Source organism: Centrocercus urophasianus, unplaced genomic scaffold (genome assembly GCF_019232065.1).
Source record: "Centrocercus urophasianus isolate 14NV4802_14NV808 unplaced genomic scaffold, USGS_Curo_1.0 seq_17, whole genome shotgun sequence".
NCBI classification, from domain to species: Eukaryota; Metazoa; Chordata; class Aves; order Galliformes; family Phasianidae; genus Centrocercus; species Centrocercus urophasianus.
The window spans coordinates 19,631,707-19,659,616 of NW_024884722.1; the positions used below are offsets into that span (position 1 = coordinate 19,631,707).

The window sequence follows — 27,910 nt, forward strand, 5'->3', positions numbered from 1 at the left end:
GTACTGTGCTTGGTATTCTGGGGGCATACGGTCACTCCTGTTTATTCATGACCTATTTCTGAAGTTAACAGAGAAATGGGAAAAGTTCTTCTTCATATGTATATATGTTGCTAAGGATGCAGTGTACTCCCATGGGCTCACTTGCCTTTTCATCCCTCTCTTTTCTGGCCTGTAGGCATGAAGACAACTGTCAGTGAAGCAGAACATCCTCTGTTGTGTGAAGGCACTCGAAGGGAGAAAGGAGATCTGGCACTAGCTCTGATGATTACCTACAAGGATGATCAATCGAAGCTGAAGAAGGTGAGCCTCCCCTTAAAAGGGGACATAGAGATGCAGAGTAAACTGTGACTGTGTTTTGATGGATTGCAGAGTTTTCCCGGTGAGCATAAGTCACTGTGTTGTGCACTGATGATTTGCAAGCACATGGTTAGTTTGTATGTTCTCTTACTGAGGCAAAATCTGACTGCACAGTATGCATTGTCCTGGAAGAGGCGCTCCTACCAAAGGTTTCTTAAGCTCCAGTTGAGAGATGCTTTCTGACTGTAGCTTATACTTTTACTTGGCTGCTAAAACAAGGTTTCTGTCCCAGGGGTTTCCAGTATGCTCTGTATCTGTTATATGGGGATTAGTTCTGTTTTGCTGCAGCATTTTGTTTTCTTTTTAATCTCTCATTCTATACACAAGTTCAATCCACTGTGCCTTAATGGCTCATGCAAAAGAGGGTACAACTCTACTCCCACTTCATGACTTAGACAAAAAAACTTATAAAAAATTGTTGAAGCTTCAAGAAAGTTTTTATTTATCGTTCTTATCCAGAAGCACTTCTCCCAGTAAGAATACTGTTAATGTATTTCTCTCACCTAAAGCTGAAGCTTTTTTGTTATACTCTTCTCAGCAATGAGGGTGAACAGGGAGGTTCTGATATCAGTCATCTAAAAATAAGTGCTCTATCAGACATGTGATGTTCATTCCATGTATAGAACAAAGAGTAGAATTGGACAAACACAAAAAATAATGCGGTCAAGCTTTGTTCCCCAGTTCTGTAATAAATAAAGTGAAGAAGGTGTTGTTATTGTGCATTGGTGGGAGGCAATTTCTCTAGTGTCTGAAAGTTTGAAGTGGCTTTGCCAGTTTCTTAGTAATTGTGTGACAGGAGTTTTGGATGTTGAGCATGGAAATTTAATGACTTCAACTTAAGAACATATAATGACAGACACTAAATGTAGAATCCTCTGTTCTGTCCTTGATGTGGCAGAACTGCTTCTGTAATGTCAGTTCAGGTGTTTTTCAAGTGCAGGCAGTGGCTTTTTTGAAGTGAAAATGGGGATATTACTGAGTACAAATGAACTGTTGCAGTGCAGGCCATATGGCTCTCAACTGTGCCTAGCTGATCTTCTGTGTGAAGAAGTGCTGCTCCTTTTACTGGAAAAGCATTCTCTTTTTTTCTCCAGTTAAGTGGAGTTTATAGTCTTCCAAGAAATGATGTGGTACTTTCCCACTATTTATTAGTATAATGCCTGTTCTCTTATCCATCTGAAAAGCTTTTTTATATAATTTTTTTCTTTCTGTTAAAGATTTTAGACAAACTTCTGGACAGAGAGAGTCAGACTCATAAGCCACAGACTCTGAGTTCCTTCTACTCTTCCAGCAAGCCTACAGTAGCAAACCAAAAGTCTCCTTCCAAACATGCTGCCCAGTCTACTGCAGCCATCCAGCAGCTTCCAGGGACTTCAGTTGCTCAGCAAGCTGGTGTAAGCCCAGCAGTTCAGAGCAGTCCTGAGACTTTTGTGGAGAAGAGTTCACAAGGTAAGAGATGATTTATAAAGGTTATGCTTGAAACCCTTTGGTCATCCATGTAAAACCTAAACCATAAATTCACAACTGTGTTGAATAGTAGTCAGAATGATTTATATCACCACCTGGTTTCTTGGTGGTTACTGGAATGTTATTTCCTCCGTTGTTTGCTTGAATCCATTTCTGTACACGTTGTTGTTGCTTAGAAATTCAAGCTAATTTTCAGGCTTTCCTGTCTTGAGCCAGCCGTGTTAGCCAGTTACTGTAAAACCACTATGATTCCATCTTTTAGGCTTGTATCAGAGGTGCAGTGTTCAAAAAGTTACAAACTGAGTCAGATGCATTCATGCAAGATAAATTGCTGAAGATCATTAGAGATGAATGGTATGATTTTCTTCTAGCTGTGTGTATAATCAATGAATATTAAGATGTTATAATTACAAAATAAACAAGAGAGTTTGGCAAAGCAAATTATGATAACAAAGAGAATAGATATAAAGCTTACCCATATCCTGGGCTCACTTAGAAAACTCCAGCAGAGCAGATCTCCAGATGAGACCCTTCCCCACTGGTAGCCAACTCTTAAATAGGTCTAGGAGGGGTGGAGGCTGGCTCCACTCCTTCCGGCAGCACAGCTGAATTGCCCTCACCTGTGCTCCTCTGGCTGACTCATGGCTCACCTCAGGTGATCAATCAGAGGTTCAGGCCGTGACTCAGTAGTTCCCATACACTGTGCTTGCATTTCGGTTACAAGCATTACGTGCAGGAGAGTGGATGCTCACTTAATCCTTCCCATAGAGATGAGTTGTAGCTGAGGATAGGTACAATAAAGTTAGGGTTGCTGGAGCATTTTTACTGTAAATTTGCACAGTTGCAGCAAATTTTACAAATTTTGTGTTAAGTTTCAGTGTTTTTAGCCTACTATCTGATGAAATGCTTAATGCAGAAAAAATTGAGATAATCCTGCTCATAAATACACCCAAATTTCTAAAAATCTTGCATCTTTTGATAATTTTAAAGATGCAGAAAGAAATTGTAATAATTAGCTTGTCACTGTCCTGTTTATGCAGAGAGCTCTCAGAGGTCCCCCTGTGAGCCAGCTGGGGAATCCACTGTCTTGAAACAGGAAGGAAAGGTCCCCAGTCGTCTGGCCCTTGGAAACCGAGGTGGATACAACGGAAGATGTTGGGGTTCACCTGTCAGGCAGAAGAAGAAACACACAGGTAGTAACTAACACCTAGTGCTCTGCTGGGTACCGTGCTGAGATTTCAATTGTTCCCTTGCTCTTTCATTCTGCTTGTCAGCCTTTCCTATACTACAGGAGCAGTTGATTATCTTTGAGTTGTTTGGCATGGAAAAAAAAGGTTTTGATCCACAGATTTCCTCCCCAGCCTCTAATGAATTGCAGTTTACCATGTGCATGCATTTCTCACAGCAGCTATGTTCTGGGTAATGGACTAGATATCTGGAATAGAATATTTGTTGTTTTCAGGGAGCAGAGCACTGTGCTCCTGGGTCTAGAAACAAATTTAGGGGAGCTGCTGCCTGACGCACTTCTCTTCAGGTTATGGAAAACCTTTGTATAAACTGTGCAGCCTGCACCAGGAGGGCATCTATAGATCTTAAGTTTGTTTGTATATTTGCATCTTGTTATATTCTGCCGTAAGCTTAGCGGATGGAGAGAGTGGCTGAGATACTGTGTTAAGGGGAAAATGAAGAAACACTGTTCTCAGACTTTTCTGCTTTTTAATCCAAGAACTTCAAAGTGATATCTGTGGCCAAACTGATTTCTTCTCATCCAGTTTGCAGTGTTAAACTCACTGACATGACTGTCGGTGATGCATGAGGTGCACCTGTTGACATTACTGTATGTGCTCTGGTGTTGTAGGCATGGCTAGTATTGACAGCAGTGCTCCTGAAACTACCTCTGACAGTTCTCCAACACTCAGTCGGCGTCCCCTACGTGGGGGATGGGCAGCAACATCTTGGGGCCGAGGACAAGACAGCGACAGCATCAGTAGTTCTTCAAGTGATTCACTGGGATCTTCCTCTTCCAGTGGCAGTAGGAGAGCCAGTGGGGGAGCCCGTGCAAAGACTGTGGAAGTTGGCAGGTAATGAATAGTACATGATGCAGAGAGGCAGCCTTCCCTGATGTCGGAAAACTAGCATGTGTGCATTAGGAAATACTTTCCTGAGAGAGTTTCTTTGTTTTCTGTGGACCCTAAAGATAAGAACTTTGCACCTGAGTTAGAGAACTTGGAGTACCATTGCTCTCTGAAAATTTTCTCTTGTTTTCTTTAGGTATAAAGGGAGGCGGCTGGAAAGCCATGCTCCTCATGTCCCGAACCAGCCTTCAGAGGCAGCTGCCCACTTCTACTTTGAATTGGCCAAGACAGTCCTTATCAAAGCAGGTGGAAACAGCAGTACCTCCATCTTCACCCACCCTTCCTCCAGTGGTGGACACCAGGGACCACACCGCAACCTTCACCTCTGCGCCTTTGAGATTGGGCTGTATGCACTAGGGCTGCACAACTTTGTGTCTCCCAACTGGCTCTCTCGAACTTACTCCTCCCATGTCTCCTGGATCACAGGTTACAGCAGAACGTAATTGGGAGGCTGGCTTTGGGGCAGGAAAGGGCAGGGGGTGAGCTAATTCCCAAAGCTGATGATGCTGTGGCAGCCATGTAAAGCACAGATGGCAGTAGCACAGGCTAAGCACTAGTGACTTGTGCAGTTTTGTTTCAGTTCTGAAGAGCCTTAGACTCTTTCAAGTTCATCTCACTGCCTCGCATACATCTTTAGCTTCATTTTAATAATGATACCTTCACTCACTGCTTCGTTATCAAGGGCTTTTCCCTGTTCTGTGTTTTGGGAAGAAGAGCATTTTATTTGATTTGCAGCCTAAGGTGAGCAACAGTACTCTGTTGCATAACTGAAGAAAGTGATGAGTGCACCCCCTGTTGAGGGAAAGCTGGCAGGAACTTCTGTGGGCATGGTCAGTAGTGTGAGAGTTTTCTCTTTTACTCTTAGGGCAGGCCATGGAGATTGGTAGTGCAGCCCTGAACATCTTAGTGGAGTGTTGGGATGGACATCTGACCCCCCCAGAGGTGGCATCATTGGCAGACAGAGCCTCACGGGCCAGAGACTCCAACATGGTGAGGGCAGCTGCTGAACTGGCACTCAGCTGCCTGCCCCACGCCCATGCCCTGAATCCAAATGAGATCCAGAGGGCTCTGGTGCAGTGCAAGGAACAGGTGAGTGTTGAATGGGGGCTAACAGGCTGGTTTCCAGCATCAGGGACGTACTGTTACTTATGGGATTGGCACCTGTCTGCTACAGAACAGCCCTTAGTCTCAGTTCTGTAGGTTTGTCTTTTGTGAATAGCTCTGGCTATTCTGCTGCACAGTTGTGATCTAGCTGCTCCCAAATAGCTTTGTTCATTTTAGAGTGCCTTATAACTTTTCTCCTGTTGTAATTTGTGTTCTTGTGTTCCTGTTTCTTCTTTAGTCACTTGTTTGTTTGGTTTTTTTCTCCTCTGCCTTCAGGACAATCTGATGCTGGAAAAGGCCTGTATGGCAGTAGAAGAGGCAGCCAAGGGAGGTGGCGTTTACCCAGAAGTTCTCTTTGAAGTAGCTCACCAGTGGTACTGGCTTTATGAACAGATTGTTGGTGGGACTCCAGCTCAGAGAGAAGGTGCCACTGGCTGCAGTGCCGGTGGTGCACGGGCTGTGTCAGAAGCAGCTCGTGGGTTGACAGACAACCGGGTGACCACTGAGCCAACCACAGTAACAGTGGCAGCTGCAGTAACCGCAGCAGCAACGGTCGTGCCAGTAATCTCTATGGGGTCAACCATGTACCAGCAGCATACGATGGCAGGACCGGCAATGGCGCATACACACACGCAGGGCCTCCACCCTTACACCACCCTTCAGACTCACATTCCCTGTAATCCCCAGTATATTGGACACACTATCCAGCACATGCCACGTCCAGCTGTCTTCCCAGTGCCTGGCTCAGCGTACCCACAGGTGAGTCTTGCCTGCAGCTCACTCATTTACAGAAATTTTGTGTAACTGCTTCCAGAGGGAGTATGTGTAGCTGGGGGGAGCGTGGGGCTCTCCCTAGCTGTTTGGCTGTGTTTTGAGATTGGCGTATGTATTCTCTTACTGGTTTGCGATGCCAGCTTTGGCTCTCCGGCTCAGCTTCTCATCTGATAAAGAGCCTTCTGTAGGTGCATGTAAAGTCTTGAAAGAATATGAAAGATATTAGTAGGTTTTAATTTTTATTACACAGTAGTTTTTCAGAACACACGCTATGACAGAAGCCTTGTTATCTTGAAACTAAATAGAAAGTACAAAGGGAAAATTAAAGGTTATTTTAGTCTCTATTTATGAAAGTTCTTGGAATGCTTTTGTGCAAAGTAATCAGATTTAAATGGAGGAGGAACAAGCAGTTGTAGTAGTCATGTGGTGCAAAATAGTTACTGGGCTGCTTCTTGCTATGCTTCCTCTTTGTAATTGGACTTCCGCTGCTTTTGAGGCTAGTGTGGGGGCATCGTATTTCGGACTTGGAAATGGTGAGATACAGCAGGCATGACCGTTATTTGTTGTCTATTTTAGAGTGTCCATCCAGCATTCATAGGAGCGCAGTACCCCTATTCGGTAACAACACCATCATTGGCAGCTACTGCAGTGTCGTTCCCTGGTGTGCCAGTCCCATCCATGACACAGATAGCAGTGCATCCCTACCACAGTGAAACTGGACTGTCACTGTCTTCCAATGTAGCGAGTAAGTGTTACAGCCCTGCATTGTGCGTAGCGTACGTTTGCTACTGTGTCTCCTAGCTGTACTCCTCCAAGCCCTGCTCCTTACCTACATCACTTGGGACAAGGGTTCTTGCCCTGAACTCTGACCAAATCCACCACTGCCTAAAGATGCGCCTGCTCAGTGGTACTGAGATTTGTAATGAGGCCTTATTTACCTAGTGGAGCTTTAACTGATGTCTGATAAATGTACAGCATTATTTTCAACTCTGAGACTTCAATTCCATGGACCTCCTGGTCTTCTGACCTCTAACTTACTTGAAGTTTTAGCCCTCAGTGTCCATTCCTTAGGACAAGATGAGCACAAACGAGCAGACTTGTGATTCTTTTGGGAGAGCATGCAAGGAGAAGACAGTAGCACTGATGGATATTTTTCCCACCCTAAGAAGTTGGAGGCATCCAGTACCTGAAATGTAGAACTTCTGTAGGGAGGGCGGATGCTGTGGCAGAATCACATCAATAGTGGTCTGAAAGAGTGCTTACATGTTGTGCTGGGGCTAGAACAGTGGTGAAGACCCTTCAAGCAGCATGCAGCATTGGAATTGCTGATGCTGACTGAGTTCTTAACTGAACTGTTAATTCATGCTGGAGCATTTAAAATAACAAAAGGAAAAAACAACCCCACCCTTTCCAGTTGCCATTGTTTAAGGCTTTCAGAAACTTCTACTTTCAGTTCTTAAAATAGTGTCTTGCTGTTCCTGAAGAACATAGCCACATGGTGACAACTGAGCTTTGGCAACAATTCAGTTAATTCTTGTGGGTTGTTCTCCTGGCCAAATGTCAAATGTAGCATGGATTTTCCCCACTTTGTGGGTCGTTTGGCACTTTGTGTCTCCTTGGCTGAGGAGGTTAGACAGATCTGTCCTGGGAGGCGTATTGTTCTCAGGTATACAACCATTCACTAGGAAACATTGAAAAATAAAATAAAAAAAAAAAAATGCTCTCCATGCATTTCTTGAGAAGCAAAGATTAACTTGAGTCCCTTGTCAGAATACAGCTTAGTGACTTAATTTTAACTGCTGTCAAAATTTACAAGCTTATGTGACATAATGTAATGGATTTTTCTGTAATTTTCCTTAAATTTGTCTGTATTGTTCAGTGTCTGAAGGGGAGAGAATCTTCTGAAGTTTCCTTGCAGTTTTTACTGTAGATACCTGCTGCCAAGGTGTACAGGAGAAGTTCTTCATGAGGGTCAACTGGCAGCTAGCCTCTAGTAACTCTCTTCCCACATAGTATCTTGATGGTGTCGTAACTTAGAGCTGGAGGAACCTTGCAATGTTGGACTTCCTGTGAGAAAATATTGTTCCTGTTGGGTGATTTGTTTTCTCAGCAGTTTCTCACCAGATGTTGATGGGCACATTCACATACATGAATAAGAAATCAGAACCAGACATCATTTAGTAACTGCAAAGACTTTTGAGTCAATACATGTGTTTAACATGTGAAACACATGTCATGTGCATACCCATGGTATACAGCAGAAGAGATGGGCAAGCATCTGATCAACTTGCTTAGGTCCTGCTTGCAAACAAAATAGAGACATTTTTAGCTCATTGTATTTTACTTGCAAGTCTGTGTTTTTCAGTTTTTGTATTGTTTTACTTAGGATAAGAGAACAGTACGTGAGCCCAAAGAAAACTTCTCTTAGGCTTTGGTTGGTGAGTCCTAATGCTGCTGTTTTGCTTTCTTTTCAGTAGGAAGTGTCCATGCAGGATCAACGTTCCCAGCAATTCAAGGGGCTTCCTTGACATCTCTGTCCTCACAGCCCAACTCCCTTGTTACAGGGGGGTTTCCTGCTGAGGATGAGCAGCACAGCCAGCCTGTGAGCCCCCAGGGTTTGCACTACCTCCACTCCGCATACCAAGTTGGTAAGGATGGCCAAGTGGGTTTCTGTGGCCCCCTGGAGAAGGATTCAGGGCAGGGCTACAGGTTTTTACTGTTTGGCAACTTGCTGCTGCACTTGTTGAGGAGGATGATATCCTAGCTACATGGGGAAAGCCAATTCATGGTCTTAAATAGAGGTTGAAGTGTTGAGAGCTATGGGAGTAAGCGGTAAAGTTAAGTGGGTTAGTATTGGAAAGAGGCTTGCCCTTCGACTAGTGTTTTTTGGAGGAGTCTGGATAGAGCTCTGTGGAGGTGTCTGTGAAAAGAAGTTTAGTTCCTGCTGCTCGTGGGTGGTGCAGGCACACCTCTTTTAACAATACCAGTTCAGTCTTCACATGCACAGAGGCATGTTCCCTGTGCCTCTTCCACCAGGCTGTTGAAGACTGACAAGAAGTGAGTGTGTGTAATTAGTATTCCTTTTTCAGTTACACTAATTAAGAGGAGAGTCTGTGCCTGAAATTACCATTGTGCAAGAATGTCAGTCCTGGTGTCTGTGCTTGAGCACAGGCTGCAGTAAGCTATTTGTATATAGTGAAATTGAGAGCCCAACAAAGCAGGTACTTAGAGAGGGAGGAGGGGCCCTGCTAAGATTAGAGGAGCCATTGCAGGGCAGCAAAGGAAGAGAAACGGCAAGAAACTGAAGACTGTATGGAAATTGCCTGAGTTTTTTTGTTAAAGCTAGAGAAGAAAGTAACTTGTCCAGTCAGGAGGGGGTGCAGATGTTCATAGGAAGCATCACAGGGGTAAGTAGTAAGCCATGGAAGGCATTTTGATAGCTTGAATAACAGACAGGAAGATGAAGGAAGAGGGTCTGGAAGATCAAAAGAGACTTTTTGCATTACATAGCTCCAGTTAGTATTTTAAAACTGTTTAAATTGGAGAATTTGTTTGAAGAGCTGCTAGTGGAATTAGGGAAAAGTCTGCAAATTGATGCTACTGCTACTTGCTGTTGGCCTGTTGTCTTTGCAGCTAAGTAGTTTGATTTAGGTAGCCTCGCTTGCAAAATTTGAAGCTGTTTTTTTTTTCAGGACATCTTTTATCGGTCTTTGGGACTTGATCCTGCTGTAGATCTAGCAGTGTCTCTATGCAGCTCTAGTGACATGTGATGGCTGTACAGATTTCCCAGTCTGGAGCAGATCCAGCTGCTTCCTTTGGTGACAGCCTCTGACATGGGCCTTTTGTTTCTCTGTGGAGTTTGCAGTTAGGCAATTTTCTGCCATTGAAAGGTGGACCAATGAGGTAGTGTTGAGGTGAATGAAGTACTACAGGGCAGAAGTGCTGCTTGACTCTGGCTGCCTCTCTCTTACAGGGATGCTGGCTCTGGAGATGCTTGGCCGAAGAACTCAGAGCGATCATCCCAACAACTTCTCCCGCAGTCCACCCTATACAGAGGATGTAAAATGGCTCCTTGGATTGGCTGCAAAGCTAGGTAAGGCTCAGAGCAGTGCTTCAGCAGAAATCCACTTTCTGGGATTTGGAATATGGAGGGTGGGGGGAAAGCTCTTCTAAGAGTGAAACTTCAAAGCCTGAGTGGGTCTGGTTCCTGATCTCATTTCTGAGAATTTTTCGAAAGATCCCTGCTGCTCTTTCATCCAGGCAGTTGTTCCATTTCTGGGCTCTCTAAGCTGTTGAATTTTAAGGCACTTAAAGTGCATGGGATTGGACAGAGCTCAGACCTTCCATTCTGTAATAGTAACTTTTTTCCTTTCCACTAGTTTGTAAACATTTCTTTCTTCTTTGTGTGTGTTTATTCTTTCTGCAAAGACCTTTTATAGGAATAGGTGCTCAGACCACCAAGTGTTTGGGTTTTTTTGTTCTGTTTTCTTTTAGTTACACTTTGATCTTGAGTCTTTTTTGTCATCTCATTTTTTAGTTCTTTCACCAGTAGCAAGAGCTTTAAAAACAACTCTGCAAACAGCCTACCTGGTGGCATGACTTCTGCTACTGCTAGCAGAGCTCCACCGTGGCGGGGAAGCCTTAATTTCCTTCCAGTATCCAGAAGACATGGGTGCTGGGGCTGCAGCTGCTTCCTAGATGAGCAGGCAGGAAGCAGTGGGAAGAGGTGTGGTGTATTCTTGTCTCTATAGTTTCCCTGTCCCATCAGTTTTCTTTCATATCCCTTTTAAAGACAGGTGAACAGGAAATATCGCTGACTGAGGTAGTACCTAGTCTCTCCTCAGACTTGATGAATTTGTCAGAATAACTGCTTGTCCTTGTAAGTTTGCTGGACTCTTCCCAAAGCTGGAGGATATGTAACACTGAGAGAAAGATGCTGTAAGTCCAGGTTCTTCCTGGAAGACACCTAATTTCTTAAATGTCTTTCACCTTAACGCTGTTGTTCTGACTTCCTCCTGTGCAGGTGTAAACTACGTGCATCAGTTTTGTGTCGGTGCAGCCAAGGGAGTGCTGAACCCTTTTGTGCTTCAGGATATCATCATGGAAGCTCTACAGAGGCTCAACCCTGCACATGTGCACAACCATCTGCGCACCCCAGCCTTCCACCAGCTGGTGCAGAGGTGCCAGCAGGTCTACTTGCAGGTAACGTGGTGTGTCTTCCTGCCTGCCATTGCCTGCCCTGTAGGTATTGCCTGTGTGTGCATGTGTAGAGAGGGGAAGAGCCTTCAATATCACAAACTGAACTGGTCCATTGCCTGATGCACAAGGGATATGGGATAGGCATTGCCTGCCTGCGTGAAGGCTGCATACAAAAGACTGCATTGTGCTCATTCTTCTAAGACCTCTTGCCTCTGGTGCTCACTATACAGGATGGAAATGTTTTGTGGTCCCTATCCTCTTTCTTCCTCACTCTAAATGTTAACCCATGCTTTTAACTTCTGTACTGTTTCTTTGCTATGTTTTCAAGCCATTTGTCCACCTGTCTTTCTGGCCTTTTTATTTTCTTCTTATTTGTAGTCCCTCTCTGCCTCGTAACAAAGTCTTTGCATGACTGGTTAATGTGTCAGTGCTGGCATTTATAGTGGGAGTGGCTTGGTCACCCAATACAGATGAGATGTCTCAGGATTTATTGAAAACAGGACAGGTGTGTTTCTGCGAGCCAACTGCCTGTTCCTTAGAACAGTATAAGTAGGATACCCCTTGAGTGCTGCTCTTGAATAAGTGACCAAAAGGGTGATTCTGTAAACATACTGTCCAGGTTGGGCTAACTGTCCCATCACTTGTATGATTCTGGGAAATGACAGCTTCTTTATTTGAGCTGTTTTTTTGAGCTCCACGAGAGAAACAGATTTCTTGAAGTCTGGACTTTTAGGTTTGGGGCCTTAGTTGAGGGAAGTACTGATGGGAAGAGAAGTGTGCCAGCCCTAGAGATATGTTGTAGCAACTCAGTGCAGTTGCTCCCACCATACCCCTTAGTGAAGATGATGTTCATGAACATGCTGGGTCCCTGTGTACAACCTGCAGAATGAACAGTTCGAGGGTTTGATGCTAGTGCTTGATAGTGAAGGGCTCTGGTGACCCTTTTGCTCTGTGCTATGCTGCTGTCTGGTGTTCACAATGGAGAGAACACCTGCAGATACTGGCAGTTGCCCGGGCCTGCTTTTTGAGCTGTCCTCTGTCCATGTCTCTGAATCCTGGGACCTCTCCCGGGGCAGCAGAATCATGTGATGTATCACTACTGAAGCTCGAGTCCTGCCAGAAGGATTTCTCACCAGCATGAAGATGGTGAGCAAAATACCTGAAGGCTTTTTTCCTGTTTCCATCCAGTACATCCATTACCGGCTGATCCACCTCGCTCCAGCTGACTACGATGATTTTGTGAATGCCATCCGCAGCGCCAGAAGCGCCTTCTGCCTGACTCCCGTGGGCATGATGCAGTTTAATGATATTCTCCAGAACCTGAAGCGTGGCAAGCAGACAAAGGATCTGTGGCAAAGGGTCTCTCTGGAAATGACCACCTTCTCACCGTGACAGCAGGTGGAGCTCCACACAACCCTTTGCTCTGAGTAGTTGTAGTTCCATTTACACCATCCTTCCTTCTGGTGTCTTTTTTTAATTTTAGTTTTAACTTGCTGGAAACCACTGATCTGATGTATTTATACCATGACATTCCTCTCCAGCACTGTTGCGTGTTGGTGCCCTGCTTCGCTCGCTCTTCCTCCACCTTCCCAGTGAGCTGCGGGCTTCAGAAGCATCAGGAAATGAGAAGGAAGTCGAGCTGGCTGCCCTGTGGTGTAGTCACTGCTTTTTTCCCTGAGCCCCTGGAGACTGTCCTGCGAGCAGTTGCAGGGTGATTGGCGCATGTGTTTGAGGGGTGGGGAAGTTTGTCTTAAATATTTATTTTGGCATTTATAAATATGTAAACTTTTTTTTAATGTATGGGCTTCTCTTACTCCACATACCATCTCCTGTCGGGAGAAGCTGAGACTGCTGTGCACAGTCAGTGCTCCGTTCATTCCTTTCAGCATCTTCCTGCTGAGAGAAGCTGAGACTGGAGTAGCAGGGCCAGGGCCACCTCTGCAGCTTTCTGCAGCAGCTGCTGAGGGCAGAGGCTGGAGCTTGGGCAAGGTCCAAGACTGCCTGGAGCTGCCTGGTGACTGCCAGAAGTGCTTGGGCTCTTTCTCAAGTGTCCCTCTCTGGACACTGCTGGCTCTTAGGACGTTTTGATCCTGGTCGTTTGGAGTTGTACAATCATGTTTCTTTTGGCTGGGGTATTACTCTCCTGTAATCAGTTTCTTATCCCTTGTCTCTTCTCGTTTCCTGATTAAACACTCGTTTTCTTAGACTGACTCTCTCTTCTCTCTGCTATGATGTTGACATTCTGATGGAACTGGCCAGCCGTGTGTCAGTGGGAGCTCCTGTGAGTGCTGTAGATAGTCTAAGGCTCACTGGGAAATAGCAGCTAGCACGAGGTAGGTGGCCAGAGCTTTTGTACAAGCAGTGATCCAGAAGTTTCTTGTCTGGTTGTGCTCTGTGGATGTCATACCTCTACAGGGGCTGAGGACTGCACTGACTGGATGGCTGATGGGTGTGAGCAGAGCTGGTGGAAAGCCTGGGGCATCCCAGTGCAGTTTCTACGCTTATGCTGGCCACCGGGTTCCTCTTGTGCTTTGGAAAGCACAAGGGATACCATGTGATAATGTATTTCTTTGGATTTCCAGAGCTTTGTGCAAAACCAGAGCTGCTCACACTTGTGAGAGCTGTTTGGACTACCCGATTTTTATGTTGCAGAAAATTAATTTTAGGAAGCTTTTATTTTTATACCAAGGAAATTTAAAAGGCTAATGCCATCTGGAAGCATACAAGCACAAAATTTTCTTCTTTTTTTTTTAAATGCCATAATTAGAGGTTTGATGTATGTTAAGAATCTTAATGTCTCAATAGTAATATATTTTGCTACTTACTTGGGTTTAGCCAATGACAATAGGGAGGTTTCAGTTTTTGCAAGCTAAAAGTGTATGTTTGTTTAATATTTTCAATGACGTTCATAAGAAATAAATTAACTCAAAAGCATAGGACAAAGTACATGAGCATACTCCTTCGGTCTGACTTCTGTGTGCTGCACAGGCCAAGGAGCATCACTAAGTTTCTCTTAGTTCTGACTGTGCAACAGGAACTATTTAAAGTTCTCCTTGCAGCCCTTTGTATACCTCCACCATGTGTTCTGCTCTCTGGTTACGTGCTAATTATAAATGCCAGTGTGCGTAAGAATGTGTGAAGTTATGTGGTTTTTAAGTTAACTCTGGATTGGTTGTGAGCTGCCTGTTATTGAGAAGTCCAGGCCTCACCTCTGGCCTTCCTAGAGCACTTTGTGCCTTTTAGTGCTCATATGTTCAGGGCTGGGAAAGGAGTTTGTAGGAAAAAATGAGTGTTTTCTAATGAAGTTTAATCTTTTCCTTTCCGTTGTTTATGGAGAACAATTAAGGGGAGAGGAGAGAGCGTCTTCTAGAAGGAAAGAAGCAGAGGGAAATGGGCAAGAAAGCTGAATGTTTTCAACACCAGAACAGACCCTGTATGAGTTGTCTTTAGCAGCTGTGGGGCCCAATCAGAGGAAGAACCAGGGAATCTCACCTCAGACTGATGTCAACTGAACAAGCAGCTCAGTGGTCTGAGGCACAGGTCAGTAGTTTTGCAAGTTTCCAGTCTTACCTCTGAAAAATAGAGCACTCAGGGAGCTGTGTGGAGGGGCTGCCTTATGGTTTATTCAGACCGATCAGAACATTTCTATATCTAGGATCTCTGGATCCATTAATCTCTTGTTGTTCCTGAGCCATGGAAATATATCTGAACAAGGACAGGAAGAGTGAGAAAGGGTATGTTTTTTTCCTGCTACATGCCTGGAAGGTGCTTGAGGTAATCTTTCTTTTATAAGAGATGATGGTGATCAAAGAAGCATTAGTTTACCGTAAGTTAGAAAAATTAAAATCCTGTGCAGCTGTCTCAGTTTTGTCACTGTTCCAGACATGGGGAAAGTACTCAGATCTATAGATTGTACTTCTTCATGTGTTCTGTATTCACAGTGACTTTCTCTGACTTGCTACATTTATTTCCTCATGTGACCACAGGAAATATGTTTCTTCCCTGAAGAAGTTAATGGCCATTTAGTATCTTTTCCACTTGTATATGTGGTCTTATAAATAAAGCTGTTTCTAGGACAGCAGTGTATTTAAACTTAATCTTTTGATTCCTGCATAGTTTCTCAGTCTGTAGAGGTGGTCATATCTTTAGTGAAGTTGATAAATGTGCCAAAATAACATCTGGATTCTTGGCTATTTGGGTCATCAGGAGGAATGGTTTGATTTAGCTCTTATGCAGTGGATAAAAGAAAAGCTTTAGTCATTGCTTGGAACACATCTCTTGATGCAGATGCAGCCTTTTTCTGTAAAAATCGGGCACATCAGCCTCTGTGAGGGCCTGCTTTGCTTCTCTCCTCCATAGGGAAATATGTAGGACATATTCACCTACAACCATCTTTCTTGCCTGTGAAGGTTTTCCTTTTGGAAGTCCTTTCCAAGGACTATGAGACAGAAGGACATTATCTGCCTTTGGACTTCAGCATCTTTCCAGCCAGTGAACCATGAGAATTGTCATCTGATGAATAACGAGCCTAACAGCTAGGGCTAGAGTTAGCTGAAAAGTGTGTTTCTTTCTAATGTTTGTTTACCCTCATTAGTATTTATTTGGGATATGTATTTTCCTTCTCTGAGGAAACCCTGAGAGAAACACCCTTGTAGGGGCACAGTGAACCTAAACTGTTTGCATTTTTTTGGTGGTGGGAGTTTGGTTTTTAATCAAGCTTAGCACATTTAGAACTGGCTTGGCCACTGCTACACAGTGCTAGAGGGCATTGAAGAGTTTTGCAAGAGCAGCGTGAGCAGAAATGGAGTAAGCAAGGTCTGTGTCTGTGAAATTTAATACATCCTCGTATAAATAAGTTAGCTGAAATGTGACATAAGTGTTTTTCTAAGTAGTAGAGAAGTAGTTTTCTATAAGACTTTGGTTGTTTCTTGGTTTTGTTTTACTTGTCCAGGAATCCAAAAAAATGGCACAGTGTTAAAATGATGTTTCCAGGGTGCACTTGGGAGATCACAAAAGCATAAAGGTGTCGATGACTACAACAGTATTGATGACTTTTTTTTTTTTAAATCTGAACTGAAAAATTAAAAATGCAAGTTAGGGTAGCAGAACTTAACTATTAAAATATATACATATTTTTTATGACTACAACTGCTGTATGGCTTTGCTTTTAATCCATCCCTAGTGATAGAATGAACTGCTCTCAATTAACAGTTTATTTAGAATTTTTTGGTTTTTCTCTGTGCCCTAATTAGAGCTTCATATGATGTGATTATGGTAAAATAACAACAGGGAGTCTTTCTTAATATTACCATTTTTGTTTACTACCTCTCCTCTCACTCCTCAGCACAATTTAAAAGTGGATTTTGATTTTCATTCTACTTCCTGCTCACATTTTGCTTGGGGGCAGGGTGGTCAATAGCTCCTGTCAAAGAGCATCATTACTCTGTGAGAACTGCAAGTGCAGTCTGGGGATATTCTGTGCTAGGGTTTCAGTTTGAGCCTACCATGAGTTAAAGCTTTTTCTCAGGGCTAACTGCCAAATACAAGCTTTGTGAGCTGTCACAAGGTAACTCCACTGCTGTATATTGTTAATTGTTGGTATAACAACAGTGTCTGTGCTTGTAAGCAATTGTTTTCTTGTTGATGTTGCCTGTTTGCAGTTATAGAGTAACTACTTAATGCTGTACAGTCTGCACTGCACAATTACTCTGTTGCCACTAAGGACATGATGAACTATTAAGGAATTGGGGGGAGAAATGCTAGCAATGCATTAAAATCTATTATATATAGTAATTTGCACAGAGTTGGATGGTCTTCCATAACTTTCTCTTATTTCATACTTCAGTTTGTCTTGTTTAAGTCAACTGGGAGTACATAATTGTTAGGAATGCTGGGGCTGTATGGGCAGCAGTTGTGCAAACCTTACTGTCAACACATTGCTATAAATCCTGATGTGCACCTTTTCCAATACTTGGCTTGGCAGGGTTCTGAGAACAGTCTGATTTATGATCCTTTGTTGTTACTGCAAAGTAAACTTGAGCTGGATTTCAGCCTGCTAATGCAGTGTCAGAATTACAGACATATGGTTTGCAAGCATTTTGGAGAGACTAGAGATGTCAATAAAGTGATATGGATGGCAATGAGGAGGATTTGAATCTTAGAGGGAAAATGCTCTTCAAAGCTAAAAACAGATTGAATAGATCAATAAATTATTTCTACATATTCCACTACAGCACTGGAGATTAAAGTGTCAGGGATACATTGTTGGTTTTGCCACAAAATTGTAAGGTCTTTTTCAAAGATGAGAGTAAAATTAACAATTCTTAATGTTTATGGGTGGAGGGTTTTTTCTTTTCTTCTTCTTTTTTTTTTTTTTTTTTTTTTAAATTCCAGAAAGCATTAAGTAAGAAGGGGACAGAAATAAACAATAGCTGAAGTCCTAATAACTGGAGGGGGGTACAGCAACAACTCCATATCCTACTCAGTGAATGGAGCTTTTCTTCTTAGCTTGTGCTTGTTAGATCGCGCTCACACGGTGGCTTACTCCCTGATGGGCAGTGGAAGTCAGGAGTCAGCAAAGGGATGAGCGACCACAGTCCTGTTCAGGTTGGTTTGTCATTACTTTTCTTGCCATATTATTATTGCTACAGCAAAATTATCAGCAAGGAATGAAAGGAGTCTCTTCTCAACTGTATATGTAAACTGCTGAAAAACAGTAGTAGTGGTATATTTGATCAAGGCGCTCATTACATTAATATACTCTTAACACACTCTTGTGTTTCTTTCTGACTTCCACTATCTGTACACTTCTGCCAAGACCATGCTTTTGCAGTACTGTCATCAGAGGGATCAGATTTTATGTAGACTTGAACTATGATGCTACTTACAGAGAAATTCTCCCAGAGCCTTTAAATCTCTTCTGTCCTTCTGCACATGTTCTTACCAGTTCCCTGTATTCCCTGTACAAATTAGAAAGCCAAGTAGTAAGCATCTTTCTAATTGATTGAATTTCTGAGGTTGTGAGTGAGTAAAAGTTTTGGCTTCATGTTGCTGACCTTTCTTTGTTTAGGTTGGCATGTATACTCTGCTGGCTTGCTTTTTACTTATTTTTTTATTTGTTTCTTAACATTTGTTTTCACAGTTCTCACCTGCTATACACACTTCCATTTCTGAAGTGACCTGATCTGGCTTCTATTAAAGTCACGGGCCCTTCTGATACCTTTCTGATGACTCAGTTTCCTATGCCAAAAAAAGAAAACATTAATACATTACAAAATAATTTTCAGGTAATGTCTTATGCTTAACATTTTTCTTGTCTTGAAAACTAACTACTTGCTGTCAAGTTCTTCCTTACTAAATAGTGAGGCAAGAAGATGAAGTTTATTTGCAACTCAGTTCCACTGTCAAAATGAGCTGTAAGGGTCAGTAGCAAGTAAGTGACTGTGTCAGGACCAAGTAATCAGTGTATCTGGCTACATCAGGTAAGGACATCATACATTTGACATGGTCTAGACATAGCAGGTGATTTGTTTCTCCATTGCTGTAAGCAGTAAAAAGCCAGCACAGCAACAAAGAAATCAGTGGGGATGGAAGGACAAATAATGAGAACACGGAGCTGCTCTTTGCTGCCTTGATTGAAGGACTATTGTCAGTTAACAGCCCTGACATTTAGTAAGTCCCTTCCAACTTTGTTCCTAGTATCTTGACTTTTTTTTTTCCAGTGTTTGTTTGAATCCATCTACTTGAACATTTATCACAGCTCTGAGGTAAATATGTAAGAGAGAACCTGTAATGAATTAAGAGAAGGAAGGAAGCTCTGTGTGTAATGGGGCAGCAGTACCATCGGTCCTGGGCTCTGTATGCCAGTATGGCAGTATGTAAAAAATACCTGTTTTGCTGATGCTATGTTTGTTTCTGAAGTGCTTGGTAAAGTGAAGTGAGAGGTGAAAGGCTATTTTATAATTCTGCCACAACTGTGACTATTTAAATAATGTTTTGCTCTGTCTTGAATGTAAGGTTCTGTGTTATCACAGATTACTCGTGGGCTGCTGGCCAAGGCCATGCAATGGCTGCATATCTGGACAGCAAGGACAGAGCAAAGCTCTATTGCTGCACCACAGCAGCTGGGAGTTACTGCAGTAGCTGGAAATAGCTCAAAATTCATCACTAGTGCAACCCAGTAAGGGTGAGTATCCAACCACAGGTTCTCTGTGCTGTACTGGCTTCTGTGAGCCTCCAGTTGCACATACCAAGAAAGACATTTTTACTACACTGTTACAGCTGCAAAAGGACATTTCCATTATAATTAAAGCAAACACTTTTGTTGCCCTCTCAAATATCAGCTGTAAGAACCGGAATATGTTTTCCAGGGTTTTTCTTTATCTTTCTACCAGCTTACGATCCACGACATCACTCCAAATCATCATCACTCCAAATCATCACAAGGAAGAAAAATAAGTAGTACATTTATTGAATCCACTTACTACTACTTCTAGCCTTTATTCAGACACTTGTGCTCAGTTTTGAGAGCCAGGAATTTCTTCATTATCATTCAATGTGAATGATCCTATACATGATCCAGTGCAGGAAGTTGGGCTCTTCTCTCTAACAGGACTGAGAGAGGGGTTTCTAGTCTTTGTCCTTTTTTTTTTGGCTGCACAAAATAACCCTTTCCAAGGGCACATGAAATAAAATACTATATTGCATACTATATACATTTACATACAACGGTAAATGCACCATTCAATTGGAAATACACAATACCTAAGGCTCAATGGAAAAGCTTGGTTGAAGCAACTTTTCTCCTCTGGTAGGCGAAAAGGAGCTTGTGACAGTTGTAGACATTTCCATAACCTGTGTTCACATGGATCCTATCCCTCTCTGGAACTGCAGCAAGACAGGTCCATCTGTGCCCAGGAGGGAGGGACAACAGCCCACACAACTTCAGAAGCCCATGGCTCAGCAACAGAAACTGTACAACCACGATGGAGGATTTCCTCTGAGAAAAATTATCCAGCAACTGCAAGAGGAGGCACAGCACCGTAGTGTACTTAAAGTATTGACTGTGTGCAGAAATAGTAATCTAAACAAACAGCCCCTTTTGGATACAGGAAACCACATTCTTGCTTAAAAATGCTAAGCCCTCCCTGTATATCTTAGTGGTACTTACTGTGGGTTGGGTTTTTTATTTCTCTTTGCAGGAGGATGCTGGACTGCAGGGGGATTAAACAAGTATTAGCATACATGGTAGAGGCCCTGCAGCTGCTGGATAGACTGAAAAAAAAGCAACATTTTTAAGTTAATCAGACAGGGGAAACTGAACTGTCTACTTTCAGCCTTATTCAACACTACCTGAGCTTTGCCTCCCCCAGCTACTGTGCTCTGCTAGCACAGGCCTCCAAAGTGCTCAAGGGGACTGACTTATCATTCCTTGGGTATCTTCTGAAATGGCTGAAGACATTGAAAGAAATATTTGCCATGCTGTCATGTATGGCAACCTTTTCCCTAAGACAGGAAATTAATTTGGTGTCAGTATCTGCAGCTTTGCCTTATCTCCCACTGCCCATGGACCAGAGCTGTTGGACACCATATTGCACCAGCAAGGCTGCAGATAAGGACATGTTAACAGGCATAAGATGGCCTGTGTCTCCAAGATGGTGCAGTCCCCAGCACACACACTGTGGCACTGTAAATAATGGTCATGGCCACTGTACTCTACAGGGGGAGGAAAGAGGTGTTCTTGTACCTTGCTGTTGCCAAATAATAGATTACTGGATCAAAGCTGAGGTTCACTGGAGCAGATTCCTCTTTTCTGATCAGCGGGCTCTGTATCTTGCCTCTCACATCTTTTTCTCTGGACTCAGAGGTGAAAGACATTAACCCTCCAACTAGTGCCTGTTTCATATACTGAGAAGAGTAATTTCAACATAAAGTGTTAACCGTGCTCTTGCTCCTGCTCAAAGTAGGACAGGCATTACAAATCCTTCCTGCAAGTAAGAGTCAAAGTGTGACACACCATTAATACTCCAGAATGAGATTTGCACTCCATGCCCTAGGACAGTGTCAGAAGCAGCAGCCCTTCCCAGTGGTGGGGAAAGGCTCCACATGCACATTCTCTGCTACTGCTCATTTGTCCACTTGTTTTGGCTTGACGAGAGATGGCATCATAGCACATGTTGGAGCACCACACATCCCAGTGGCACTGGGAACAGGGAAGTCCCTCTCAACTCCAGCTGGAGTTCTGCAGTTCCTCTCGGAGCCAGGTTGGAAGGGGCTGTCCAAGTCTGTTCATCAGCTTGGATAATTCAATGTTGTGCTCCCGGTAGAAGTCTCTTAGGAACAGCCGTGACTGCATGGAAAAGACAGACTACATTAGCGTGAAAGAAAATGTCACTCTTACTGTGTTTCTGGCAGGGGTCTTCAGGTCATTTCCTATCACTGGCAGTAGAAAAATCCAGGTGGGTATGCTCATTGCATTCCATGTGTATACAGCTCATCTGCTGCTGCTAACTAATTTGAGAAAGTTACTCACCGAGGAATCCATGTCAGGGTATTTTCTTCCTTTACTCTTTCCCAGGCATTTTGTCTTTCCTCCATCTAACAGCTGGCACCAAAATCCTTTTGCTTCATCAAATCTGAAAAGGACACTGATATTTAGAAGATATGGCCACATACCCAATTAGTAGCTGCAGAAACTTAACAGCTTCATAGGTATTTCCCAGTTCAATCCTTAATTTATTGTCATGATTTTTTTTTTTTTTTCTGAGCAATTCAGGTTGCTTTTTGGTTTTTGTTGTTTTTAGAATTTGATTGTGACGGCCTTCTACAAGTAAGGCTTCCAAGTAATCTTGCATTTCTTTAGATCTGCACACCCTGGGGTGTGCCACTCCTTTTGGAAACACCTGGAGGAAGAGGCCTAAATTGGTACGCCTATCCTTACTGTTAAAGGAAGAGCAATTGCAGTGTGCCTGCACACATACACAGACACACCTATTACCCTCAGCTAGCATGGGCTGAGATGGCAGAGAAGGTGTGAAAAGCCAGGTTTCAGCAGCAAAGAACAACATTCCAGATTTCCAGTGGCTTGCCACTGAAGACTGATACCAACTCTGTTCACCTTCAGCTAGCACTTACTTAACCTATTCACACTGCACTGTGCAGAACATCGTAGTCATGGCTGACTAATGTTCTTCAACTTGGTAGCAATGAGGTACTGCCTCTGCTAACAGTTCCTTAGGACTTGGCTGTCAAGTCCACATCTTCTGTAATAATAGACTCTTATCTCAAAACTCTCTGCTGTGTCTCTAATCTCCATCAAGCTGAATAGCAGCCTGTCATTCATTTTTATCCCAAATTCTTTGCTTTCTGCCAGATTCAAGGTGTAAGAAACACAAAGCATAATGAGCTCTAAAAGCTTCAGCACCTTTTCTGAAACCACAAAGACCAAATGAAAAACACTGTAATTTCTGCTGTGAGCAACTTCACGCCTCTCCACGACAGTGCCAAAAAACAGCCCTTCCCCCTTCATTTCGTTGGACTAAGTTACAAGTCCAATCCAGTGTCTCATGCCATCCAGACACAGCCACCTGAAATTAATTTTAACATTTAGACATACCTCTGAAACCTTTGCAGACCTTCTGGTCATAGATAAGATATATTGTTCCGATCAAATGCTTATTGTATTGCACTTGGCTAAAAAAAGTAGCTTGTCCAAAAATTACTTCCTTACCTCAGGGCCTGAGTGTAGTTAAAGAGTGGTGTAACTCCCAAGAACTTCTGGATGTTGTCCATTACGGAGGCAGGGTTGTGTCTCAGCTCCTGACCATCCACAATGAGAATCTAAAATGAAATAACACCAGCCACCTTAGCCTCTGACACCTCGTGCTGAGCTTTCCAGCTCTCAAAACTCCACCACCTTCCTTCATGTGAGTATAGCTTACTGGTATCTGCTTATTCTGGAACCAGATGTAGCAGACAGAGAAGTACAATAAGGGCCACAAATATTACAGGACAGTAGATTCCAACAGAGTTTGTCTGACAACTTGTCTTTGGCCAGTCTTCCCTGTAAGCCAGTATTCAGGTCCAGCAATAGCATTATTTATAGATTGTCTTGTGTATCCTTTTTTCAGATGTCAATCATTAAGTATTCTGCCATAACTTAAGATTATTCTCCTGTTGCACATACATATAATAGACAATAAAGAACAGTACTTTGCTGATATATCAACTATTCAAAAGAAAAATAGTCATGCACTGAAGTCTGGGGAATGTAGGAGACCCTGACCCTTAGCAAGTATAGGAATGGTGTGCCAACACAAAGCTAACAGCACAAAGAGTGGCCATGCAATACAATTTTCTTTCCCTTTTTATCTCCCAATTGGTGTCCCTGGCTCTATTACTCACATCAGTGATCTCCAGGAATAGTAAGATTGAAGCCCAAGAAAGTGATGGCATATTTTATGTAGGAACATCAATGTTTGTTTGCCTACTCCAGCTCCACAGACATGGAAGAACACAGTAACCAGCTCCTGCATTAGTTTTATCAAAGAGGCAGGCTCAGCTATTGATTTAATTCTTAATTCTCATGCAAAGAAGACACAGGTTGCAGGACTAATACAAAAACTTCTGGCTACACATCATGCTGTCTTGAAGGATCTACTCACTACAACTTCTCCTTGCAGTGTGGCACCAATCAGTTACTCTTTCTGCTAATTATTCCATGACAAATAGCTGAATTGCAGTAGTCTTACTCTGACAGTAACAGAGATATAGGTCTCTGATTTATTTTCCCTTCTCTCTAATTTTAGTCTTGGCAGATCTATGATGTACCGTTACTGACTGCCAAAGCAGCAATCTCAAGGGACTAATGGGCATTGTAAGACTGCTGGAATATAGACTGTCTGAGGATAACTGCAGTATCAGAAAGAAATTGAAAAAATATTTTCTGACTCATAACGTCTTAGTTTATAAATGCCTTGGGAATTTTGAGACAGAAATGGTCTGCAGTGTATATTAACTGACCTTTAGCAAAGTTAAACCTCTGCAGACAGTTAAAGACTTCACAACCTGGAAGCTAACAAGTGGCAGAGTCTAAGAGCTTCTCTTTAAAGCTATGAAACCACAGCAAGCGGATGAACACCAGCTGGGCCTGTAGGGGATCCCAGGGCTGCAGGCTGCCTAGATGAAAGGAAGGGAGTGCTGATACTGCTGTTCTTCCTGAACATCTCAAGCCTGTGGAGCTGCCTGAGAGATCACACTATCATCTTGTAGTCATTTACATTTACAAATACAGTAAAGTGCAAAATTGAAGTATTTAAGCCCGATTTCTTATTGGCTTGCAGTAGGAAAAGTAAATGGTGGTTCCTGTTTCAAAAGATAAGAGAAGGGGTGAAATGAAAACAATATAAATGGACTGAGGGGAAGGGATCTGGGAAAAGAGAAGGAGCAGGGGAGGAAGGAACAGAGATTTGTTCTCTGCTCCTCTACACTAAACCTAAAAGGGACTCCTTGAGACCAGTTCCTGCTTTGTCATCTTAGTTACAGGCCAGACAGCAGTGTTCATCTCCTACACCCAGAAATTTTGCATGATCTCTTTCAAGGTCAGCACTGCCAAAGCATTATTAATCTATTTCACTCTGCAGCTACACCTCCTACCTGCCCAGAAGGGAAGTACGTTAGCCAACGCTCCAGGTGAGTGGAATACCAGCCAGGGAGCAGGCATCGGCTTTGCAGGTTGCGCAGCTCCTGAGGGGCCTGGGATTTTGCAGAGATCACTTGGTAAAAGCTGTAATTGAGTGCCACGGGGTCATTGTGAGCTCGCTGGTGCTGAAAAACATAAGCTGAATTAAGGAGCAGGAAAACAAAATTCCTCCCTCCCCATGCCATCTCTGCAGACCCCACTGACTCAATACAAACAGCCACCACTGCCTTTGTACATAACTTTGTCCACGCTCTCCAGTCTCTATCATCTTTCCTGGCTTCCCTACGGAAATGGATCTGTGGCTTTCTGCCTCACCCTACTGGAATATTTCTCATGTGCTCATCCACAAAACAGTATGGAAAAGTTACCTGATACCATGAGTAGGCTCGGTCTGCAGGGTTGATCAGAACACTAATGATTTTGGCTCGAGGAAGCAGGGCTGCACCACGTTTTGGTACTACCTCTGTGTCAAAATAATTGGCACTCTTCTCAAACATGAAGTCTGTGCTGGCATTGGAGGGGATTGGAAAGAATTCCATGTACCTGCCAAATGGACAAGGACACTGGTGAGCAGAGTGGCGCAGCAAAGAAATGGCACACAGCAAAATGATGTCTTTGCTTCTCCTCAACAGAGGAGAAGCAGCATAATAGTGCCATAGTGGCTTGTATTCCCTGCCAGGTGGAAACACTTCATCGTAATTGCATACTTGTACAGGTAAAGGTGAGGGTGTGCATGTGGCCAAAGAGAAACTGTAGTCAATGTGCAGCATGTAGTGATATTTTTGTAAATCTAATGGGCTCAGAACAACAGTATAGAGGTCCTCCCTTCTGTCCTGTATGTCTCAACTCAGAAACCACAAAGAACTTTTAAACAAGCACATTGTTGCCTGTTTTGCTTGTCAAAGGAGAAGAAATCTCATGATAATAGTGGATTCAACAGACTCTCTAATTTGTAAAGCTCCATAACACCCCTAGGTATCTGCTGGTGAGCAGACATTAAGATCAAAACTATGTGTCCTATTCCTGCAAGCAAGCAGTTGGGTTAGGAGGCAAACATGTGCTGAGCAGTAGCAATGAAAACAAACAAACAGAAATGGAGAAGCTACTAAGAGGGCTGAGAAGGACATACAAGAACATTCAGGATAAGACAATACAGGTGCAACTTATGACAGAAGAACAGATGTCAGGATTCTTACCAATCAATTCCTTTATGATAGTTGGGCCCATTAAAAAACTGGATCTCCTCAAAAGTGGAAGGACTTGGGAAGTTACTGGTGACAGCTGGATGCATGGTCAAGAAGAAATGCACAGCTGTTGTGCCTGCAACAGGAACAAGATAGCAGGAACTACTCGCACATAATGTTTGGCTGAATCAAAAGCTTTACCTTTGCTGCAAGGCACAGACCCCCAGTGGACACACTCCTGCCGTACATGGCTAACCCACTCCTCATGCAGGCTTCAAGAGCAGACACCAAACACTTTGAAACTGAGCATGGCTCAATAGTTCAGTCCCAGACTTCAACTCATGCAGCTGATTTAAGACACTTCGGTAGCACAACTGTCATCCATGTCAGCTGCACTGAGGCAGTTGGGCTGTTCCCACCTGTCTCAGCAGTGCAGCCACACTCCTATGTGGCAGAACTCATACCTGTCAACCAAAAGGTGACACGGGCGCTGCAGGACAATATCACACATTCAGGGAGGAGATGCACTGGGGACATTAATTTCCACACATGGGAATTCAGCTAGAGATAGCATGGCCTGAATCTGCTGTGAATGTTTTCCCCTTACCCAGCCAAGCCTGATAATCCTACTCTGCCCCCAGCTGTAGGGCTTTCATGGGTCAATAAATCAGATGCCAGGACAAGGTTTTCTTACTGTGCAGTTGCAAGCAGCCTGGACCATGATCCAGAGGACCCACGCTGCACACACGCCAACAGGGCTTCACAGTTACACAAGCCAGAGACAAAAGTTTACCTGGGGAAGCCTCTTGCTCTAGGCCAGGATCACCATTTGCTGGGCTGGTGCCTGCTGTTTCACTGCACTACAGAGAAAGCCGAGGTCCGAAGATCTGGCTTTGGCTGAAGAGATTTTGCTCTCTTCAGGCTAGAAGGGACTTCTCAGGACAGTACACACACATAGTCATGTCACTGCCAACCACAATGCTGCAGCAGTTAAGAGGTGGTGACAGAGGTCAAACAAAAGAGGATCTCAGCCTCCTACTGACAGTGACATGAGCATGCAGCGGGTACACAGATCTGTCACAATAAAGGCACCAAGGGACGTTCACTGTAACCTTCGCTAAGCGTGTGTTTAGTCCCGCTGACAGCTTATGTCTTGGGACAAACTAAGAAAGGTCACAGCTTCTCTGAGCTTGGGTGGAAAAGCCAGAACACAACTCTGCAGGTAGGGTTTTTCCCTGCAAACAAGGACTGGTGCTAAGAAAGTGTCAAGGCTCGAAGCAACAGACTTGCAAGATTTTGTTAAGAACAAATTTGAGATTCTCTGAAATGTCCTCTGTGGACATTTGGCAGATTGTATGAAGAGCAGCAATACAGATCTACAACACAGACCTTTCCAGTTCTCTCTGGAGGAATGAGATGAAAGATGCAATCTATTTTTAGACAAAGTTTTCACATTACCAGTTTTCTGAGGTCCCACAATGAGGAACTTGGGGAGTCGATCACATGTTTTCTCTTTGGACCAGATATCCTTGTGCCTCTTATCATCACAGGGATTCTGCAGCGTAAGTGATGGGATTAAGCATTAGCACAGGAGCTAATGAAAAGGGGAGGAGAAGCTGGAAGGCAGTCCTCTAGGGAAGATGCTATTAGCATATGAGGAACACTTCACAACCACACTGCTGCTCTGCCAAGCAGCGAGTTAGATAAAAGCAGGAGGGAACATTTTTCAAAAGCCCAATGCAACCCAGAAGCCAAAGTCCCTCCGAGAGTGTAAACCACAGGACTTGCCATGTGCAGCCACACTGGGCTGGGCCACCACGATAGTACAGCTAAGCATCTGTGAACTGCTGGCTGGCAGACAACTCTATCACCTTCAGTTAATTTCATCTGCTCATTATCAGGCAGAGCTGCTGCTCTGGGATAAAATGGAATAAACATGTTTTTATTTAATGAACATGAATTCTGTGGTGTGAAATTACTTTAAGATTAAT

At 43.4% G+C, this 27,910-nt stretch overlaps 2 protein-coding genes across 10 annotated transcripts in view; one reads left to right on the plus strand and one right to left on the minus strand.

The window, feature by feature from the left end:
- ZSWIM8 (zinc finger SWIM-type containing 8) overlaps positions 1 to 27,887 on the plus strand; it is a 76,310-nt gene extending 48,423 nt beyond the window's left edge. The window contains exons 15-28 of one of the 3 annotated variants that reach the window (XR_006168705.1): positions 176 to 300; positions 1,575 to 1,806; positions 2,865 to 3,017; positions 3,683 to 3,905; positions 4,096 to 4,385; positions 4,825 to 5,048; positions 5,340 to 5,822; positions 6,414 to 6,582; positions 8,312 to 8,485; positions 9,811 to 9,930; positions 10,861 to 11,039; positions 12,225 to 12,434; positions 17,544 to 17,642; positions 18,178 to 27,886. Coding sequence is in view for 2 of the 3 variants with exons in the window: in XM_042818005.1 (XP_042673939.1) it covers positions 176 to 300; positions 1,575 to 1,806; positions 2,865 to 3,017; positions 3,683 to 3,905; positions 4,096 to 4,385; positions 4,825 to 5,048; positions 5,340 to 5,822; positions 6,414 to 6,582; positions 8,312 to 8,485; positions 9,811 to 9,930; positions 10,861 to 11,039; positions 12,225 to 12,428 (2,576 nt within the window). In the remaining variant the exon portion in view is untranslated. Of the gene's footprint in view, positions 1 to 175; positions 301 to 1,574; positions 1,807 to 2,864; positions 3,018 to 3,682; positions 3,906 to 4,095; positions 4,386 to 4,824; positions 5,049 to 5,339; positions 5,823 to 6,413; positions 6,583 to 8,311; positions 8,486 to 9,810; positions 9,931 to 10,860; positions 11,040 to 12,224; positions 17,368 to 17,543 lie in introns of those variants that run through there. The other 2 variants (XM_042818005.1, XM_042818004.1) reach the window with 2 other exon arrangements.
- NDST2 (N-deacetylase and N-sulfotransferase 2) overlaps positions 13,693 to 27,910 on the minus strand; it is a 110,061-nt gene continuing 95,843 nt past the window's right edge. For 5 of the 7 annotated variants that reach the window (XM_042818009.1, XM_042818006.1, XM_042818010.1 and 2 more), the window contains 7 exons: positions 27,378 to 27,474; positions 25,932 to 26,055; positions 25,104 to 25,278; positions 24,690 to 24,860; positions 22,765 to 22,874; positions 21,568 to 21,670; positions 19,482 to 21,384 (listed from right to left, as the gene is read on the minus strand). In XM_042818009.1, the coding sequence (XP_042673943.1) occupies positions 21,259 to 21,384; positions 21,568 to 21,670; positions 22,765 to 22,874; positions 24,690 to 24,860; positions 25,104 to 25,278; positions 25,932 to 26,055; positions 27,378 to 27,474 (906 nt within the window). In that variant the 3' untranslated portion in view covers positions 19,482 to 21,258. Of the gene's footprint in view, positions 18,276 to 19,481; positions 21,385 to 21,567; positions 21,671 to 22,764; positions 22,875 to 24,689; positions 24,861 to 25,103; positions 25,279 to 25,931; positions 26,056 to 27,377; positions 27,475 to 27,910 lie in introns of those variants that run through there. The other 2 variants (XR_006168708.1, XR_006168706.1) reach the window with 2 other exon arrangements.